The sequence below is a fragment of the Schistocerca serialis genome, chromosome 7, assembly GCF_023864345.2.
Source record: "Schistocerca serialis cubense isolate TAMUIC-IGC-003099 chromosome 7, iqSchSeri2.2, whole genome shotgun sequence".
NCBI lineage: Eukaryota > Metazoa > Arthropoda > Insecta > Orthoptera > Acrididae > Schistocerca > Schistocerca serialis.
This window is the reverse complement of record NC_064644.1, coordinates 244993889-245014836: the sequence shown is the minus strand read 5'-3', so window position 1 is coordinate 245014836 and position 20948 is coordinate 244993889. Positions and strand designations below refer to the sequence as shown.

At 39.5% G+C, this 20948-nt stretch overlaps 1 protein-coding gene across 3 annotated transcripts in view; it reads right to left on the bottom strand.

The window, feature by feature from the left end:
- LOC126412327 (leucine-rich repeat-containing protein 24-like) overlaps positions 1–20948 on the bottom strand; it is a 960970-nt gene that overhangs the window by 23891 nt on the left and 916131 nt on the right. For all 3 annotated transcript variants that reach the window (XM_050081849.1, XM_050081850.1, XM_050081847.1), the window contains 3 exons: positions 16507–16708; positions 15991–16172; positions 3511–3751 (listed from right to left, as the gene is read on the bottom strand). In XM_050081849.1, coding sequence (XP_049937806.1) covers positions 3511–3751; positions 15991–16172; positions 16507–16708 — 625 coding nt within the window. The remainder of the gene's footprint in view (positions 1–3510; positions 3752–15990; positions 16173–16506; positions 16709–20948) is intronic.

Below are 20948 nucleotides of genomic sequence, written 5' to 3'. Positions count from 1 at the left end.
GTCATTGCAATCTTTCATGGCACAGTCACTGCAGGCCAAATTGTTTATCATCTTCTGTTCTGTAATTTTATCCTTAACATATCAACAGGGTCATCTAGGAACCCCAAGAGTGATCTTTGGTGATACTGTAGCAACTGTAAGAAACAATTTATTCTTGATTTTTATATGAGGCATGTCCAAAAAGTAAGTGTACTGCAACCATAACATACTGTTCTTTGTTTTTTGAGGTTTGGCAACACTGAGTGGTTGAGGGGGAACCCCTGACCACAGTGAGAATTGCAGGAACACAGTAGGAAGCAAACTCATATTATAGTGTCCAGTTGTACGGAAGTGTATGAAAGCTATTGGTAAGATATCACGCCAAGTTCGAGCCATGTGCTGTGACCCACTTCCTACTCGTGGAGCAGATGACACCTAATGATTCTTTTTTTTTAGATTCAAAATGGTTTACAGCAGAAGTATTATGAGCAGAACAAGTGTGTTTCGAGTGATGTAGGGAGCTAAGTGGAGGCAAAACAAATGTTCATAACAAACAGATGAGTGGAAGAACTTCCATTTTGACTGATGAGTTGGTGCAAAAAATTGAGGGAACTGTTAATGAAGACCACTGATTGAGAGTGAATGAAATTTCTGCAATGTTTCAACAACTTTCCAGAACTCTCTTACATGGGACACTCACAGAAATGCTGTGTAATAGGAAACTGTGTACAAGAAAAATCAGATCAATAGAGCCCACAAGTTTCCTGAGAAACTTGAATTAGAATGTGAGGGTTTTGTGAGCTCTCTTATGGCTGGAAATGAAATGTGAGTGGCTCATTACATGCCTGAAACAAAAAGACTGTCATCACAGTGACATCACACCAATTTCTCATCTACCAAAAAATTCAAAACCACAATTTCAGGCAAAAAGGCATGGCTTCAGTGTTTTGGGACCAAAAAGACATTACATCTTGGTTGGATTTCTGCCCCAGGGGGGCGGGGCAGGGGGACCAATGCACAACGATATTGTGATTCCTCCTCCACCCCACCCCCCTTCCCCCCAAAAAAATATCTGAAAAGGAGCATTAAAAACAAAAGGAGCAGAATTCTTACAACAGGAATGTGCTCGTTACACAACAACATCCGTCCCTCCACTGCCTTAGCCCTGTGGTAGTCTTGGGCCCATTTAGTTGGGATATTTTGAACTGCCCCCCATGTTACCCTGACTGGGGGGGCTTCAGATTATCATCTTTTCATCTCCCAGAAGGCATATGTTAGTGGAATTAAATTTTCAGGCAACAAGCAGAAGTAGAAAGACGTTGTGAAATGGGATACGGAGTTGGTGGGGGGAGTTCTTTTTGGAGTGCACAAAGAAGCTCAAGCCACAATTTGCCACATGCACTGAATGGGATGGCAATTACGCAGAAAAATAGTCAACAAATGTATTACCAAACAATATCCTGTAACTTTTTCTTTCAAATAAACTTTTTCTGAAAAATATATAAAAATTTGGCGCACATACTTTCTCATCATGCCTCGTATATTCCTACATCTGTTTAAGATATATATTACATAATCAGACATATGATGCAGTCATTAAAAATAAAAAACACTTGTGGTCCTGGCAAGACCCCACTCGGTATACTATGTTACACATTTTGAAAGATTAATTTTTCGATTTTTCAAAATTAATATGAACACCATAAATTTTTGAAAATGGCCCGTGAACAAGTCTCAAATAATGACATTCTTTGGGTGCTGGATGAATTATCTCAGTGACCTAGACGATGTCTAGAGCAATCCTAATGAGGACTTTATCTGAGAACATTCACCTTGAAGTGAATTCAGAATAAAGTGACACTGCAAACGAAAATTATGATTGAGACTCTGATGAAGGAGATGAGGTTATTGCGAAGTCAGGATGAAAATGGACAAGTTCAATGGCCCCATGACTCACTGTCATCAATATGACATTGCCAAAGGATCTTCCAAGCCAATGAATGCAAGTGATCTTACACCCACAATGTCCAAATTTTTGATCATAATCTTTAATGATCAAGTTGTAGATACTATATGCATCTTCAGCAATAGTGAAGCATCTTGTGCTGTTCACTGTTACAATGCCAATACTGCTCTGAACAGAATGAGAAGTAGGATAGATGTAGATTCTGCCAAACTGAGAGTGTTGCTTGATGTACTACTGATTGTTGGAGTTCTTTGCTGCTGAAAGGAATCAATTTCTGAAATGTGGACAATATCTTGCAGTTTTTACTGCTGCCATGATATGGAATCAATTTGTCCATATTTTTTTATTTTATCAGCTTTGACAATAAACAAATATGTCAACAATGCTTATCTAATTTAAATATACTTTTAGACATCCAAAGAATCTAATCTGCGTAACTGTCTACAAAAAATATATGGTCCCCAGAAGACCCTAGCTTGGTAAACAATGCTGATAACTAAGGCTTCGAATGTTAGCAATTACCAGGGTAGTAGCGGATGAATATCTGTCACAATTGATGTTTTATGATAAGACAAGTTTTCAAGCAAATGGAATGTTGTCTGTAACAATATGACAATATCTAGTTGAAAGCAGTAAGTAATATTATCCACCTTGTGAGAAGTGCTCCAAAACATAACATTTTTTCACTATTTCTAAAAATAGAAGTACTCCCTGTGCTTCTTTTTGGCTGGCTGTTTACATAAATTTTGTACTTGGTAATGCTTGCAATTGTCTTTTCACAAAGTTACAGCTTGATCCAAATAAAGCTGTTTTCTAGGATGCTTGAAAATCCCTGAACAACACAATTTGTTGATAGTGAACATGCCATGACAGTCCAAATGATAAGAAACTACAGAAATAGTTTTAGGTAGCATGACCTTTACTGAGTATAATGAAAGCAATTCCAAGTTCATAGTTAGATAAATTACTGTTTCAAGACACCCCATAGTTGCCTCATTTCTGTTTCTTATCTTAAGTGCATTTTTACCACTCTTCTTTTAATTTTCGTTTGTGCTGTGGAAAAATCTTTGGAGAGAATAATCCCCAGAACTAAAATACAATAAAACTGCAGATGTGAGGGACTTTCCTATGGAATCCACGAATAATTTCCTGACATTGTTTCCTCTAGTGATCTGTGTAATTTGTTTCTTCCTTCTGTTGCTATTTACTTTGTAATTTTTTCAACATCTTTTAGGTACATTAATCATATACAAACCATCATTTTCAGTCCTCTAGGATTTAATGAAATGTAGTTGGAAGAAATGCTTAGTTATTTTAAAGAAAACATAATACAACTGTATGAAAATTTACCCAAGCTAGCACATGTGGATCAAAATTTTAGCCATTCAACAGTATTACTTTTCTTCTCATGTATTTTCTCTTCCATTCACTAAGTTGAAATGGATTTCCCAAATTTTAATTACTCCTTTTCCATTTTTATCACATTGAGTGGAAATCACTCCTGTTATATCTGTGAAATTATTTTTTAACATATGCCTTTCATGTATATTATATATAAAACTCACCTGGCATGACATTGTAACTTCACCACCAGTTGCTTCAAATGTAGCATCTTGTTGTGGAAATACAATCCTTGGCATACATGCCATCTGATCAGTTGCAACCTCTTGCCAAAGCATGCCTTTCAGTTTCTCTGGCTCTTCACACTGTGTATCTTGGGTGTTTAGCTTATGTTCAAGTGTCCATTCACGCAATGGAGCCAGTTGACAATCACATCGCCATGGATTGTCATGCAGTTCGAGTGATCTGTTGATGTGCAGGATTATTTACAGGCATTATAATTGACTTCTACATCATCAACAAAAAATAATGAAAAGTCTTGGAAGCAATACAAAAAGACACAATATGAAGGAAGACCATCTCATGCTATAGAGGTTGCATTAAGTAGTACACAAACATATTCTTCATGAAATCACAAGTTCAACAGCTGAGCTGCTGCGTATTGTGAACGAACTGAGATTAAAAAGATCCAAGAAGTGGGTAGGGTAGGGGAGTGAGAGGGGTTGATAGAGGCTTAGCAAGTTAGAGAGAGAAAAAGGAGAAGTTATAGAGCATCACATAGCATACATATAACAACTATGAACATATATTACATACAATAACATCTAATACTATGAAACCCTTGGGGGGCCTGTAACCCCTAGTGGGTGCATCCCTGCCAAAGCATCAGAGAAATAAAATATATTACATACAATAACATCATAACATCTAATACTATGAAACCCTTGGCGGGCGGGGGGGCAGTAACCCCTGGAGGGTGCATCCCTGGCAGGGCATCAGAGAAATAAAATATCTCCAATGAACTTATAGCTATTGTAGCGTCTGACCCAGAGCAGACGGCCGCAAAAGGCATCTGTATCCCATGTTAGGGGCAGCCTCCAGAGTTGTGGAAGACAATAGAATATCACCACACATTATTTTCCCTGCATAACCCAGTCTCCTTTTTATACACAAAATATTGCTTCCTCCAACTGCTGATAAAATATTCCCCTGGTCAGATCTCCAGTGAGGGGAGGGAAACAACAACAACAACAACAACAACATGAAAGGAGGTGCAATTTCAAAACAAGGATTGGTACCTGGAATGACAAAGCACTGCTACTGGCAGGAAAATGAGAAAACCTTAAAAGAGAGATGGAAAAGAATAATAGAACCTGGTAGGAATTCCTCAGGTAAGATGAGATGGGTGAGAAGAACTGCAATCAGATGAATATGTACTACTTGGGAGGACAAATAAAAAGAATTGATGGAGTAGAAGTGATAACGGCAAAGAAATTGGCTATTTGTGTAGGAAATGTAAACTGTGTAATTGACATGGTTATTTTTGTAAAGTGAAACGAATAAAAGAAAGTATTTTTATTATCCTAGTATATATGGCAACTTCAGAACATGGTGTTCAAAACTCGCAGGAGAGGAGTTATACTTTGAAATCACCAGGAGATAAATATAGAAACCAAACGAATTTTATACTGGTTGAAGAAAGGTATGGAAGTGGAATCAGGAAGGTAGATACATTATAAGATTCAAATATTACTAGTAACCACAATTTACTTATGGCAGAATGTTGTTGTTGTAGTCTTCAGTCCTGAGACTGGTTTGATGCAGCTCTCCATGCTACTCTATCCTGTGCAAGCCTCTTCATCTCCCAGTACCTACTGCAATCTACATCCTTCTGAATCTGCTTAGTGTGTTCATCTCTTGGTCTCCCTCTACGATTTTTATCCTCCACGCTGCCCTTCAATACTAAATTGGTGACCCCTTGATGCCTCAGAACATGTACTACCAACCGATCCCTTCTTCTAGTCAAGTTGTGCCATAAACTTCTCTTCTCCCCAATCCTATTCAATACCTCCTCATTAGTTATATGATCTACCCATCTAATCTTCAGCATTCTTCTGTAGCACCACATTTCGAAAGCTTCTATTCTCTTCTTGTCCAAACTATCTTTTGTCCATGTTTCACTTCCATACATGGCTACACTCCATACAAATACTTTCAGAAATGACTTCCTGACACTTAAATCTATACTCGATGTTAACAAATTTCTCTTCTTCAGAAATGTTTTCCTTGCCATTGCCAGTCTACATTTTATATCCTCACTACTTCGACAATCATCAGTTATTTTGCTCCCCAAATAGCAAAACTCCTTTACTACTTTAAGTGTCTCATTTCCTAATCTAATTCCCTCATCATCACCCGACTTAATTCGACTACATTCCATTATCCTCATTTTGCTTTTGTTGATGTTCATCTTATATCTTCCTTTCAAGACACTATCCATTCCGGTCAACTGCTCTTCCAAGTCCTTTGCTGTCTCTGACAGAATTACAATGTCGTCGGCGAACCTCAAAGTTTTTATTTCTTCTCCATGGATTTTAATACCTACTCTGAATTTTTCTTTTGTTTCCTTCACTGCTTGCTCAATATACAGATTGAATAACGTCGGGGAAAGGCTACAGCTCTGTCTCACTCCCTTCCCAACCACTGCTTCCCTTTCATGCCCCTCGATTCTTATAACTGCCATCTGGTTTTTGTGCAAATTGTAAATAGCCTTTCGCTCCCTGTATTTTACACTTGCCACCATCAGAATTTGAAAGAGAGTATTCCAGTCAACATTGTCAAAAGCTTTCTCTAAGTCTACAAATGCTAGAAACGTATTTTTGCCCTCCCTTAATCTAGCTTCTAAGATGAGTCATAGGGTCAGTATAGCCTCACGTGTTCCAACATTTCTACGGAATCCAAACATATCTTCCCCGAGGTTGCCTTCTACTACTTTTTCTATTCTTCTGTAAAGAATTAGCATTAGTATTTTGCAGCTGTGGCTTATTAAACTGATAGTTCAGTAATTTTCACATCTGTCAAAACCTGCTTTCTTTGGGATTTGAATTATTATATTCTTCTTGAAGTCTGAGGGTATTTCGCCTGTTTCATACATCTTGCTCACCAGATGGTAGACTTTTGTCAGGACTGGCTCTCCCAAGGCCGTCAGTAGTTCCAATGGAATGTTGTCTACTCCAGGGGCCTTGTTTTGACTCAGGTCATTTAGTGCTCTGTCAAACTCTTCACGCAGTATCGTATCTCCCATTTCATATTCATCTACATCCTCTTCCATTTCCATAATACTGTCCTCAATACATCGCCCTTGTATAGACCCTCTATATACTCCTTTCACCTTTCTGCTTTCCCTTCTTTGCTTAGAACTGGGTTTCCATCTGAGCTCTTGATGTTCATGCAAGTGGTTCTCTTATCTCCAAAGGTCTCTTTAATTTTCCTGTAGGCAGTATCTACCTTACCCCTAGTGAGATAAGCCTCTACATCCTTACATTTGTCCTCTAGCCATCCCTGCTTAGCCATTTTGCACTTCCTGTCGATCTCATTTTTGAGACATTTGTATCCCTTTTTGCCTGCTTCATTTACTGCACTTTTATATTTTCTCCTTTCATCAATTAAATTCAATATATCTTCTGTTACCCAAGGATTATGGCAGAAATAGAAATAAAAATGAAAAACTTAAGAACACTGCTGTGCTGAAAAGGGACCTTGAGAAGAAGTTGAGATCTGGGAAAGAAAAAATTATGGAAAGGCTATTAGAAGAGATTATTAGTACATTAAGAGACAAAGAACCACATGATAACATAAATGAGTGATGAAATATGGTCAAAGAAGAAATCACAGAAGCAGAGCAAAAAGTATAGGATATGTAAACAGGAAAAAAAAAAAAAAGAAAGGTAGGTTGCACAAGAAATTATTTTGAAGGTGGAAGAAAGAAGAATATTCAGAAACAAGAACAATGAAGATGCAAAAAAGATGTACCAAATGCTCAATAATGAACTGTGTAGAAAAACAGAGCAGGCTACAAAAAACTGGCTAAACGAGGAGTGCAACACAACTGAAGAAATGGATAGGAATGGAAAAACTGGAAACCAAGAAATCCAGTGAGCACAGGACAATTAGCTCATTTCACATGCAGCCAAGAATCATTAACAAAAGGCTGGAAAAGGTAATGGAACAGTAGAACCATACTAAGGTGATTCTGTGCTGCTGGTAGAACTCCCAAATTGCTCCCACTTTTATCTAATGGAGATACCTTTCTGAATGTTTTTACACAGATTTAGCAAATTTTGTAAGTTTAAAGATACAGGAACCATTATTGATAAATATTTCTTAAACAAACTGTATTGATGAAAAACATCACACACAACACATTAAGTGTATAATGTCATTTATTTATTCCTCATAAACTATTAACAGTTCACAAATTACTAAGCAGAAATGAAAGAACAGCTATAACTAAAAGCTGAGAAAACATCCATTTCCAAGAATTATGTTTCCATTGTAATTTTACTTTGCATTTCCATGCTTCGAGCAAACAAAAGTCTTTGATTATCTCACTGAAGTCAAGTTGTGTCATATTCTATCCACAACATAGCTTAATTTGACAATCTGCTTTCACTCATACTTGACGCAAAGTAGTTTTTCACCATCTTCATTTTGCCGAGAGGGGGGACCTTACCTTTGCATGGAGGAAATGGGGAAAAAAAACTTCAAAATATTCAAATAGGAAGTTCTTCAGCTGCCTCATCTGTACCTTTAAGATAGTTATTTCATAATGTAGCTCTACAGCATCACTATGTTATATTTGGCACCAAAATCAGTTGCACCAAAATCAGCTGTACATTTTTAGAGATAAGATACACAGCTTTAGGGTGTTTGTTGCATGAAGGTAAAGAAAGACAAATGAAATTGTTTGATATACTTATGTGAGATCTGTTTCCCATTTCATTTATTATACTATAACATGCTTTGGAGGACTGTAGCTCAGTCTCACTCCAGTCATTAGTCAGCAGAAACTGGCAAAAACCAAAATCCTTCAGGCAAATAGCATCTGCGCCAACACTCACTCATTGACCTTTGAGATTCTACAATACCATTGGTAAGAAGTAGAAAGACTTCTATTGTTGAATATGAATGAGCTACATAGGCAGCAGTTGTGTGAATCAAATGCACAGTATTCACTTAAACCATGCTAGTGATGGATGTCCGTTCAGCAGCAATCATTTGTTTGTGATTTACTCATACAAAATGATGCTGTTGATGGGGCACTATGACACTAGTGGCTTTTACAGTTATGGGGCCATGGGAAAGCTTCTTCTTATGAAGAAAGGACAGGAACAGGAGTGGTAGGAGAATTCACAAACCTCTCCCAGTTAATTCTTAAACCATCTTTCTTTCTCCCCACCACTCCATCCCCAAAGTTGTTGCACCCCCTGTGTGCCCGTGCCCTTGGCAGAGGCATATCTTGTTCCCTCTTCAGTATAACTCTGTGGAGAAGAATATCGCTGAGGAACAATTTTGTTTTATATGAAATAGAGGCAAAAGAAACGCAATAGGACTCTTACCAATTTTGGGAGAGAGATTTATTAAAAAGGCAAGTGACCTACATATGTGCTTCATTGAACTGTAAAAGTCATTTGATAGCATGGTTTGGTATAAGCTGGAAACCAGACAATTTATAAACTCATTATATTTCAATCGAAAAACGGCAGTGAAAATGAGAGGAAGTTACCAAGTGGATAGAACTAGAAAAATGAGTAAGACAAGGTTGCTCTGTGTCTCCTACCCTTTTCAGTCTACACTTTGAAAAAATGATTGCCCATGACCCATTAGACGACAAGGGGTAAAAATTGGAGAGGAAGATTTGGTTTAACATCTCAACATCGATGTCATTAGAGATGGAGCACCAGCTCAGATGTTATTAAGGATGGGGAAGGAAATGAGTCACGCCCTTTTATAGGAACCATCCTGGGATTTGCCTGGGGCAATTTAGCGAAATTACAGAAAACTTAAATCCGGATGGCCGGACACGAGTTTGAAGCATCATCCTCCCAAACGTGCATCCAGTGTGCCACCTCGCTTGGTTAAAAGTTAGAGGAAGAAGAATATAGTGTTTGATGTTTTCAGATGACATGGTCCTTCTAGCAACAGGTGAAAAAGAATTACAAGATATAGTAGATGCCATTGAAGCTACAAGGAAGATTTATGAAATAAAAATCAATACAATGAAAGTAAAAGTAATGGTACTAGCAGGAAATTACTAGAAGCAGAATAAAAACTGACTGTAAGAGCAGCGCAGATATCAAGGATAGCAATGGAAAAAGGAGCACTTTATAAGAAAAAAGGACTTTTTTTGCATAAATATGGGCAAAGATGCTTGTATGGTGCTGAAACATGGGCACTAACTCCTACCTGTTTCCACATTTAAAGAAACATTCTGAGTTGAGTGAAATGGATATAGTAGTTTTAATTCTGGAAGCATTGGTTCTGCTCACTGGTGTGAGTGTGTGTATATGTCCTGTGTGTGTGGGGGGGGGGGGGGGGGGGGGAGGGGGGGGGGGGGGAGGCAGATGAATTGAACAAAGTTTACTGACTTAAACCGGGGCAATGTCAAAAAGAAGTGGAGCTCTTTGTAGTAAAACACTATTTCACTATCCGACCAAGAACTTTTCATTTTGCCTTCATATTGAGTCAAGTTTCAGCATTTATTATGCTACTAAACATTACATCATAAATTGAATCGTAACATCTTTTTATTTTGAAATATTTTGTTGTCCCGCAAGTTAAGGACAGTTGCCATTTGATCTCAAACAACAGGTTTGGAACTAAAATTTCTGTGTTTTGATGCCTATATACAAAATTGTTCTACCTAGAAGTTGCACTGAAGCTGAATTACACAGCAGAAAAAAGGGAGACGACAGTTAACTAGCTACCCAATAGGATATTTCATTTCACTAGATAAGTAGCTGAGAAAAAATGTAAGATTGTTAAGATTGTGCTGAAAAAGTTCTTATTGTGAACCACATAGTGGAAATAATTATGTAATATTTTTTACAAGACCAATGGAGACAAATTTTAGAGATGAGAATACTCAGCATTCTGTTCATAAATGAAATCATGTGGTAAAAGTTTTTGTAACTGCCCAAACTACAGTGAATAATTTCTTGGTAGTCTGTTTTTATCATCTGGTTGTTACTACAATGCCATACAAAATAGAGAATGGGACATATCAGTGCTTATCTACAACAATTACTTGGCATCATTGTATAATGAATGGCAATAGATTTTAAAAACTGCTTTGCCACTCGCTTACATGGCTAGTTTATAATGTGATTCAATATATTTAAAACTTCCAAATTCTGTCTCTTCTATGTACATTCCATTAATCATCTACATCTATATATATATACTCCACAAGCCACCATATGGTGTATGGCGGAGTGTACCTTGTACCAATATTAGTCATTTCCTTTCTTGTTCCACTCTCAAATAGAGCAAGAGAAAAATGACCATCTATAAGCTTTTGTAGAAGCCCTAATTTCTTTTAGCTTTATGCTCCCTACAGGATATGTACACTGATGGCAGCAGACTCATTCTGCAGTCAACTTCAAATGCTAGTTCTCTAAATTTTCTCGAACACTGTTTCACAAAAAAACATTGTCTTCCCTGCAGCTGTTCCCACTTGAGTTCATGAAGCATCTCTGTAATACTCACATGTTGATCGAACCTATGGGTAATAATCCTGGCAGCTCACCTCTGAATTGCTTCAGATTCAAAACACTCTAGCAGCACTCAAGAATGGGTCACACTAGTGTACTATACACTTCATGTTTAACAGGTAGGTGCTTATTCTTCATTGTATTTCTTACCCTAAATCACACTCAGGGAATCACATTACTAGGTGAAAATAACAAATTTCATCAAAGTGACTGTGCCGAGAGAAGCATTAAGGAGCGAGTATATTTTTTTTACCTGAATCAAAGTTTTTCTCTTAGGATGCAAAAGCAGTATTTATAAAATAAAAATCTCTCAGACTGTGAAACAGGGGAGGGAGTGTGACATCAAACTTTGTACAAGCAATGAGGAGAATACACCGCGATCAACTTTTGTTTTTGGTCAAATGTGTGTGTGGAGTGAAAAAAAGACTCCCTGTAAATTACTCAATGGGTTTTTGTGCCAATTTTCATAGCCAAATAAAGAACAGGAAAATGACAAATGGGGTATCAAATTGACCAACCTGAGGTCTGGTTTAAAAAATGGAAAATTATGATTAAGAAAAATGTAATCAGTGATTTGAGGAAAAATTGAAATGTTTCATGAGCAGATGCTCCTAGCTATGAGTGAGCCGTGAGCAGCCGCTGGTGAAGTATCAGTGCAGTAGCCAGTCACATATTTAGCTTTCATGTTTGTTTTGTAGTTTGATTCTTCATTTCTTTCTGAGTGTTTCTGTGCTTGCATATTTAATTACATAAAATCCTTGCGTATTCTCGTATTTGAGAGGTGTAATATTGCTTATTGATAGCTATAGAGTATAAATTTGCGGAGTCATTAAGATATTGGCAGTAGGGTGGGTAGGGTGTGTGCGTGCTGTGTGTGGGCACAGGAGCAGCTGAGCATGCTGTTGGCCACGGTCAGCCGCCTTCAGGCTGCTGCCTCGAGGTGCAGTGACTGCGGAGGGTCTGGCGTGTCGCCTGAGACACCCCAGGTGTCGCTTGCTGCGTCCGCTGACTCAGCCACCGAGGCACCTTCTAGGGTACCCAGTGTGTTGGGGCCGCCCTCACCTCAGGGTGAGTGGCGGACTGCAATGCGTTAGCGTCGCTTGAGGTGGAGGGCCAATGTGGAGGCTGGCCTCGCCCATTCATCCTGTCAGTGGGCAGGTTTGCCGCTCCTTCAGCAGGGCCCGAGCAGGCACACGGTGGCAAAGGCTTGCTGGTTGTTGGGAGCTCCAAAGTTAGGCAGGTGATGGAGCCCCTTAGGGGAATGGCGTAAAGCGCTGGAAAGAAATCCAACGTACACTCGGTTTGTCTGCCGGAGGGGCCTCATCCAAGATATGGAGGCCGCCTTACCTGCGGCTACCGAGCGTATGGGGTGCAGTCATCTGCAAGTAGTTGCTCATGTTGGCACCTAGGATGCCTGTCACTTGGGTTCTGAGACAATCCTCAGTTCACACAGGCGGCTGGCGGATTTGGTGAAGACCGCTGGCCTCACACGTGGGGTGCAAGCAGAGTTCTCTATTTGCAGCATCGTTCCCAGAGTGGATCAGGGTCCTTTGGTTTGGAGCCAAGTGGAGGGTCTCAACCAGAGGCTTTGTTGACTTTGTGACGGTCTTGGCTGCAGATTTCTAGACTTGCGCTATTGGGTGCGGAATTGTAGGACACCCCTAGATAGGTCACGGGTGCACTACACAAAGGAAGCAGCTACTCGGATAGCAGAGTACTTGTGGCTTGCACATGGGGGTTTTTTAGGTTAGGCAGTAGTGCGAGATGTCCTGATAAACACTCACCACTCATCAGAACGTGCTCAGTGTAAAGATACTTCAGCTATCAAGATATTAGCAGTAAATTTTCAGAGTGTTCGGAATAAAGTTCCTGAATTTACTGCCCTCCAGGAAGCGTGTGGCGTGAGGAAGTTCTGAAATATTTAGTGAGGGTTGGAACGTGTATCAGAAAGACAGATTAGACACCGTAGGAGGTGGTGTCTTCATTGCAGTTGACAAAAATAGTGTGTCTACTGAGGTCGAAGTAGAGTGTGATTGTGAAGTTATCTGGACATGTTTAACAGGGTTAGGGGAAATAAAGTTAATTGTGGGGTGTTATTACCGGCCACCGTGACAGTTCTAGAATCATTCAAAGGGAGTCTACATTCCGTATCCCAGAAGTACCCGGATCATGCTATATTAGTTGGAGGTGACTTCAACCTACCTAGTATAGACTGGGATGTCTATGGATTCATTACAGGTGGTACAGACAAGACGTCGTGTGAATTACTTTTGAACAAATTATCCGAAAACTGTCTTGAGCAGCTAAATCAACAGCCAACGTGTAATGGAAAAATTTTAGAGCTGGTAGCCACGAACAGACCAGACCTCATCGACGGTGTCAGTGTTGAGACAGGGATTAGTAATCATGATGTTGTCATTATGACTACGGTTACGAATGTTAAAAAGTCGGTCAAGAAGGCTTGGAGAGCATTCTTACTAGAAAGAGCAGATAAGCAGGTGTTAGCATCCCACTAAGTAAATGAATCGACTTCATTTACTTCTGGTACGATGGACGTGGAAGAATTATGGGCAAATTTTAAACACATTGTAAATCACACATTGGACAAGTATGTTCTGAAAAAGTGGTTTACGGAGGGAAAAGACCCACCATGGTTTAACAGCGCAATTCAGAGAATGCTCAGGAAACAAAGGCAGTTGCACTCGTGGTACAAGAATGATCGGGAGAATGAGGACTGGCAAAAGTTAGTAGAGATTCATGCTGCTGTAAAAAGAGCAATGTGTGAAGCATTCAACCACTACCACCATCACTCCTTAGCAAAAGATCTTGCTGAAAACCCAAGAAAATTCTGGTCTTACGTAAAATCGGTAAGCGGGTCTAAGGCTTCCATCCAGTCACTCACTTATCAGTCTGGCCTGGCAAGGGAAGACAGCAAAACGAAAGCTGAAATTTTACATTTAGCATTTGAGGAATCTTTCGCGCAGGAGGATCGTACAAACATACCGCCGTTTGAGTCTCATACAGATTCCCGTATGGAGGACATAGTGACAGACATCCTTGGGGTTGTGAAGCAGCTGAATGGGTTGGAAATAAATAAATTGCCAGGTCCTGATGGGATTCCACTTCAGTTTTACAGAGAGTACTTGACTGCATTGGCTCCTTACTTAGCTTGCATTTATCACGAATCTCTTGCCCAACGTGAAGTCCCGAGCAACTGGAAAAAAGTGCAGGTGACGCCTGTATATAAGAAGGGTAGAAGAACAGATCCTCAAAATTATAGACCAATATCCTTAACATTGGTTTGTTGCAGGATTCTTGAACATATTCTCAGTTTGAATATAATGAATTTCCTTCAGACAGAGAAGTTGCTGTCCATGCATCAGCACGGCTTTAGAAAGCATCGCTCCTGCGAAACGCAACTCGCCCTTTTTTCACATGATATCTTGCGAACCATGGATGAAAGGTATCAGACAGATGCCATATTCCTTGACTTCTGGAAAGCATTTGACTCGGTGCCCCACTGTAGACTCCTAACTAAGGTACGAGCATATCGGATTGGTTCCAAAGTATGTGAGTGGCTCGAAGACTTCTTAAGTAATAGAACCCAGTATGTTGTCCTCGATGGAGAGTGATTATTGGAGGTGAGGGTATCATCTGGAGTGCCCCAGGGAAGTGTGGTAGGTCCGCTGTTGTTTTCTATCTACATAATTGATCTTTTGGATAGGGTGGATAGCAACATGCGGCTGTCTGCTGATGATGCTGTGGTGTACGGGAAGGTGTCATCATTGAGTGACTGTAGAATGATACACGATGACTTGGTCAGGATTTGTGATTGGTGTAAAGAATGGCAGCTAACTCTAAATATAGATAAATGTAAATTAATGCAGATGAATAGGAAAAAGAATCCCGTAACGTTTGAATACTCCATTAGTAATGTAGTGCTTGACACAGTCATGTCGATTAAATATTTGGGCATAACATTGCAGAGCGATATGAAGTGGGACAATCATGTAATGCCAGTTGTGGGAAAGGCGGATAGTCGTCTTCGGTTCATTGGTAGAATTTTGGGAAGATGTAGTTCATCTGTAAAGGAGACCGCTTATAAAACACTAATACAACCTATTCTTGAGTACTGCTCGAGTGTTTGGGATCCCTATCGGGTCAGATTGAGGGAGGACACAAAAGCAATTCAGAGGCGGGCTGCTAGATTTGTTACTGGTAGGTTTGATCATCATGCGAGTGTTATGGAAGTGCTTCAGGAACTCAGGTGGGAGTCTCTAGAGGACAGGAGGCATTCTTTTCGTGAATCGCTACTGAGGAAATTTAGAGAACCAGCATTTAAGGCTGACTGCAATACAATTTTACTGCCGCCAACTTAGATCTCATGGAAAGACCACAAAGATAAGGTACGAGAGATTAGGGCTCGTACAGAAGCATATAGGCAGTCATTTTTCCCTCGTTCTGTTTGGGAGTGGAACAGGGAGAGAAGATGCTAGTTGTGGTACGAGGTACCCTCCGCCATGCACCGTATGGTGGATTGAGGAGTATGTATGTAGATGTAGATGTAAATGAAGTCTCAAATTTTCATTTCTTCAAGGCCTAGCAAATCTGCATGAAAAAAGTTTCATTGTCATGATAATTCTGAGTAAAAAAAATTCCTTTGAACCAAGTACTAAATGTATGTAGATGTAGCTGTAAATGAAGTCTCAAATTTTCATTTCTTCAAGGCCTAGCAAATCTGCATGAAAAAAGTTTCATTGTCATGATATTTCTGAGTAAAAAAAAATTCCTTTGAACCAAGTACTAAATTTAGGGCGCTTTGAAAACAGAAGATGCTGGGAAGGCGAATGATCATACTTTCTGAACAAAATTTGAAAATTAAAAATAAATTTAAAAAAACTTTTAAATATTTTGTGAAATCATTTGTCTTACCTCAGCTTTTGCATGGGATAAAATGGTTCTGGATGCAAGGTTGCCAGACGATTTGAATCAAGCCTTAATGTGTGCAGGTCTGGTACATTTACAAAGGCCTTGTAGCCTATCTGTTCAATTTGATTATCATTGAGGCGTACTGTCTGCAGAAAAGTGAGTTCCCTGAAGATCCCATCAGGAACCTAGAAATATTTCATCAATTAAAATCAGAATTATCTCTCAGATAAACGTACTGCTGTCCACCTACAGTTACCACAGTTAGAGAAAATTTGTTTGAAACAGTGATTTACACATTCATAGAAAATGGTAAATAGCTTGCATGAGAATCTGAGTTACATATGCAGCATATTTTGAAACACAAATTCACAGTTAAAGTAAGAACTTCTACTGCCTTGTCTCGCTGTAACAAATATGTGAATGTTTCAACATTTCTTAGAAAAATAAGTTTTTGTTCTATTGCCTGTTTCACATAAGTTTTTTACAATATGTTTCATAAAATTGGACATGTTTTCATACCTTCTGTATCTGGTTATGGTCAAGATAGATAACACGTAACCTGAAGTTGTCATCGAACATTGATGGGTGAAGTTCAACAATTTGATTGTTTGACAAATCCAGTTCTATTAATAATTCCAGTCCACTGAAAGCACGTTTCCCAATTTCTCTAATGCTGCAGTCATGCAAGGACAGCTTCTGCAGGTTTACCAACTTAACATCACTGCAAAAAAAGTAATGAGACATTTTATGAAAATAATGACTTTTTCACAAGAATATCTAAAACATACTACTATAAACCATGCAAAAGATTAAGTATTTTTGCTTATTTTTGACAATAATGCAACACAATTACAAGATCAAATGTAAAAGACAATGAAGATGCCTCTACTCAACTTACATATCGTCTGACATTGCTAGTATTTAACATCTTTGAAGTATTGTACTGTGGCAATGCTCTTACTAGTTATCTGAAGAAAGTGTATAACCAACTGGATTTGAGAAAGACTGCCAAACATGTGGCAACATAGAAATAATAAGAGAAAGGAATGATCAGAAAGCTAATTTTTATGTCATGGTGGTTTCTCTATCTGGTGTAGTTACAACCACAGATAGTTTTCAAGTTGGATGGGGCCCCACTCTTCCTGAATATAAGCCCACTGCCTTAATCACTGCACCACACCACTCACACTATCTCTCTCTCTCTCTCTCTCTCTCTCTCTCTCTCTCTCTCTCTCTCTCTCTCTCTCTCTGTGTCTCTCTCTCTCTCTCTCTCTGTCTCTCTCTCTCTCTCTCTCTCTCTCTCTCTCTCAACAAACTACCCAAACTCAGTAGAGTGAGGTATGTAAAATTGTTTAATTGCTGGAAACATAAATGTGAACACTAATCTACTGCTAGCGTTTGAGAAGAATTTATTCAGTATGACTGCTACTCACTCTTCTTTGTTAGTGCAGAAATGCCATTACATTAAATTACAAACAGCAAGAACTAGTGGCTACAGAACATGATTACTACAATATTTCATCAAAATCACAATTTTAAAATTTATTAATAACTAGTTTTGGCTATTCTTCAGATATGTTGTATCCAGTCAGATGTACATTCCACACACAAGTCTGATGTTGCATGTAGCAGACATGTATTTTAATAGCAAGTAACTGGCACTCCTAAATGATACTCCTTGTAAAATAACACAATTGCCCTAGCTGTACAATTTGTTCAATGTTTTTGGTCACCAGAAACTCGTTACATAATACACTGTCTAAGTAGAGCAGATCAAAAGTATCTCAATACCTATTAGTAGACATTAATATAGTAAGGGTCCACCCTCCACCTTTATGATAAATTGAACTCTGCTGGGGACACCTTCAATGACGTGTCTGAATGTTTGTGGAGGAATGGCAGCCCAGTTTTCCTCAAGAGCAAAAGCCAGAGGAGATAGTAATGTAGGGCACTGGGGTTCAGAGAAAAGTCAATGTCCTAACTTGCCCCAAAGGTGTTTTCCACAAACTGTTACCTCAAAGATGCTTTATGACAGGGTGCACTGTCATGCTGATGTAAATGATCATTGTCTCTAAACTGTCTCTCTCTCTCTCCTGTACACAGTATACAGAGCTTTAAAATGTGTTCATATCCTTGCATATTTTGCATTTTGTTACATGCAATAAGAGGACCACACCCCTAAGTACGAGAAATGGCCCCAATACTGTAACACAGTCTCCTCTGTACTTCACTGTTGGCACTATACATAATAACGGAAAACATTCTCCAGACATTCACCGAGCCAAATCCTTCCATCAGATTGCACAGGGTACAGTGTGGTTCACCATTCACCTGTTTCCAGTCACCTACCATCCACTCACCTCATGTGTTACTTAGCAATGACTACAGAAATGTGTGACTTATGAGGAACTGATTGTTTGTTGTACCCCATTCTTTTTAACTTCCTACGCCAAGTCACTGTGATAGCTGGACTGTTGGTAGTATTTTGGAACTCATGAATGATTCCTTCTGATGATTGCGTATGATTCTTTTTATAACCATCCTCTGCAATGCTTGGTGGTCCCTCAGTACATGAAGTCTGCCTGGTCTTGGTTTAGCTATGGTTGTTCCTTCGCACTCCCACTTCTCAGTCGCATCACCAATAGTCAACATGGGCAGCTTTAAAGGGTAGAAATTCCCTGATGGATTTTTTACTCAGGTTCTTCTTATTAGTGTGCCTATGACAACCATTTAAACGAAGTGCAGTGCCTCAGCAAGATGCACTGCTTTTGGGCTTCCTGGAGCCAGATCCTTTTGCACCACAATGCCTGGGGAGATGGTGTAAACAGGGCAGTGAAGGAAATGGATCATCATCTGCTCAACACGCATGCCTCGGATGATATTTCTTCGTTATTGCAGGGCCCCCATTTTTACATTTCAGTATTACTCTGGTCAATGCCCACGTGGAGACCATTAAGTGATCTTCATGTTGGCCATGACAGACTGTTTCCTGGGGGTAGATCCTCTTTTGGTACTATCCTATCACTTTTAGCTCTTTCCTCTCACCGTTGAAGCCTCTCTTCTGTCTTTGACTTCACTAAGGGGGAGGTACTTGAGATGAAGCATTTCCTGCTGTGAAGATGTCGAGCAACAAGATCACGCCCATGAAATGAATGTCTGTCATCAGTGCTGACATTGCTCCTTTCGGATTTTGCTGTTACTATCTGACTATCTGCCTGATACAGGGTGGAGCCATTACAGCCACAACATGGATCTTCTTGACGGCGGTTGGTATCAAGACTCCTGTCACCTGGTGGCAAGTTTGGTGAAGAGCAATAGCAACCAGTTTTGAGTGGCAGGATTGCTACCACTCGGGGGAAGTATATTCTCCTGGCAAGTAGCACAAGGCTAGAGCCAATGTCTGAAGTACATGCGAGCTTGCTTTCCAACTTGGGCCTTTGAATTTTTTAAAGATGCTTTTTTGTGCTGCTAGCTTCATTCTGACACTGTCACAATATCACTTGGATGTTAGTCTCCTATCAAGAATAACCCTAAGGTATTTAGGGGTAAAGCTATGGTTGAGAGGAGTTCCCAATTATGAGACTTTTAAACTATAGTTAGCATATTTGTTACTGAGATGGGAAGAGCTGACTAATGTTATGCTTGGATTTGGCTTCAGGCTGTTGGCCTCATAATATTTTCCCATGCTGTGAAGAACAGATGAAAGTTGTCTTTCAATGCCTTCAAATGGCTTATGATGGGTGGAGAGGGGCAGATCGATGGCATAAATAAACGAGGTGCAAGCCTTGTTATGTGACTGGTTATTGGTGTGCATGTTATAGGGTGATGCTTATTGAAATGTAGGAAATAAAATCGTTGTAACTTCTGAACAGTTTGCGTTAGGACATTCAAACTGCATAGTTTGCTGTGGGGCATAATGGGAATTAGTATGTGCTGTATGGTTTGGTATGTCGATGAAGCTCACACGCATTTGGATGGTTTCATCAATAAGCAAAATTGGTGCATTTGGGGGACTGAAAGTCTGAATTTCACGATCAAGAAGTCCCTTCACTCTCAACAGGTCACTGTGTGGTGTGCAACATCCCATCATGGAATAATTGCTGCAAAATTCCTTGATGGCACGTTGACTACTGAACGGTACGTGAAGGTTTTGGAAGATGATTTCATTCCCATTATCCAAAGTGACCCTGATTGCGACAAGATGTAGTACATAAAGACTGAGCTCAACCTCATATGAGAAGGGGAGTGTTTGATGTCCTGCAGGAGCACTTTGGGGAACACATTCTGGCTCTGGGGTACCCAGAGACCACTGGCTTGGACTTCAATTGTCACCATATTCTCCAGATCTGAACACAAGCGACTCCTTTTTGTGGGGCTATAGATTGAAGACAAGATGTACAGCAGTAATCGCAAAACCATTGCTGAGCTGAAAACAGCCATTCAGGAGGTCATCGACAGCATCGACGTTCTGACACTTCAGCAGGTCATGCAGAATTTTGCTATCTGTCTGTGCCATTTTTTTGTTTTGTGCCACTGATTTTTGGGGTTTTGAAAACTAACATAGAATCTTCTATTGCTGAGCAGGTCTGCAGTATCTTTATAAATCTGTAACTTTGGTTGTGTTGTACACCTTTGAGAGAAGTTTCTTGATGTTTACCATGTTGTAGGCCACACTCAAGTCAAGGGGGGGGGAGACGTAGGACGTCAAACAGTTTGACTTGGAGCAAGAAAGGCAAAATAGGACATTTTAATTTCTACTGTCTATACTTTTACAAATAAATTCATAAAACTATGTCAGCATGACCACAAAGGATTCAGGATTCACACTCATAACAGTGGAAGTTCAAAAACATAGCATAAAATCATACATGTGAAATTTCGTCATTTTTCACTTACTATTGGCTGCATTTGTTGGTATAGGTACACTTTTATCATAAGTAAGAGAGATTCTTCGATGAATT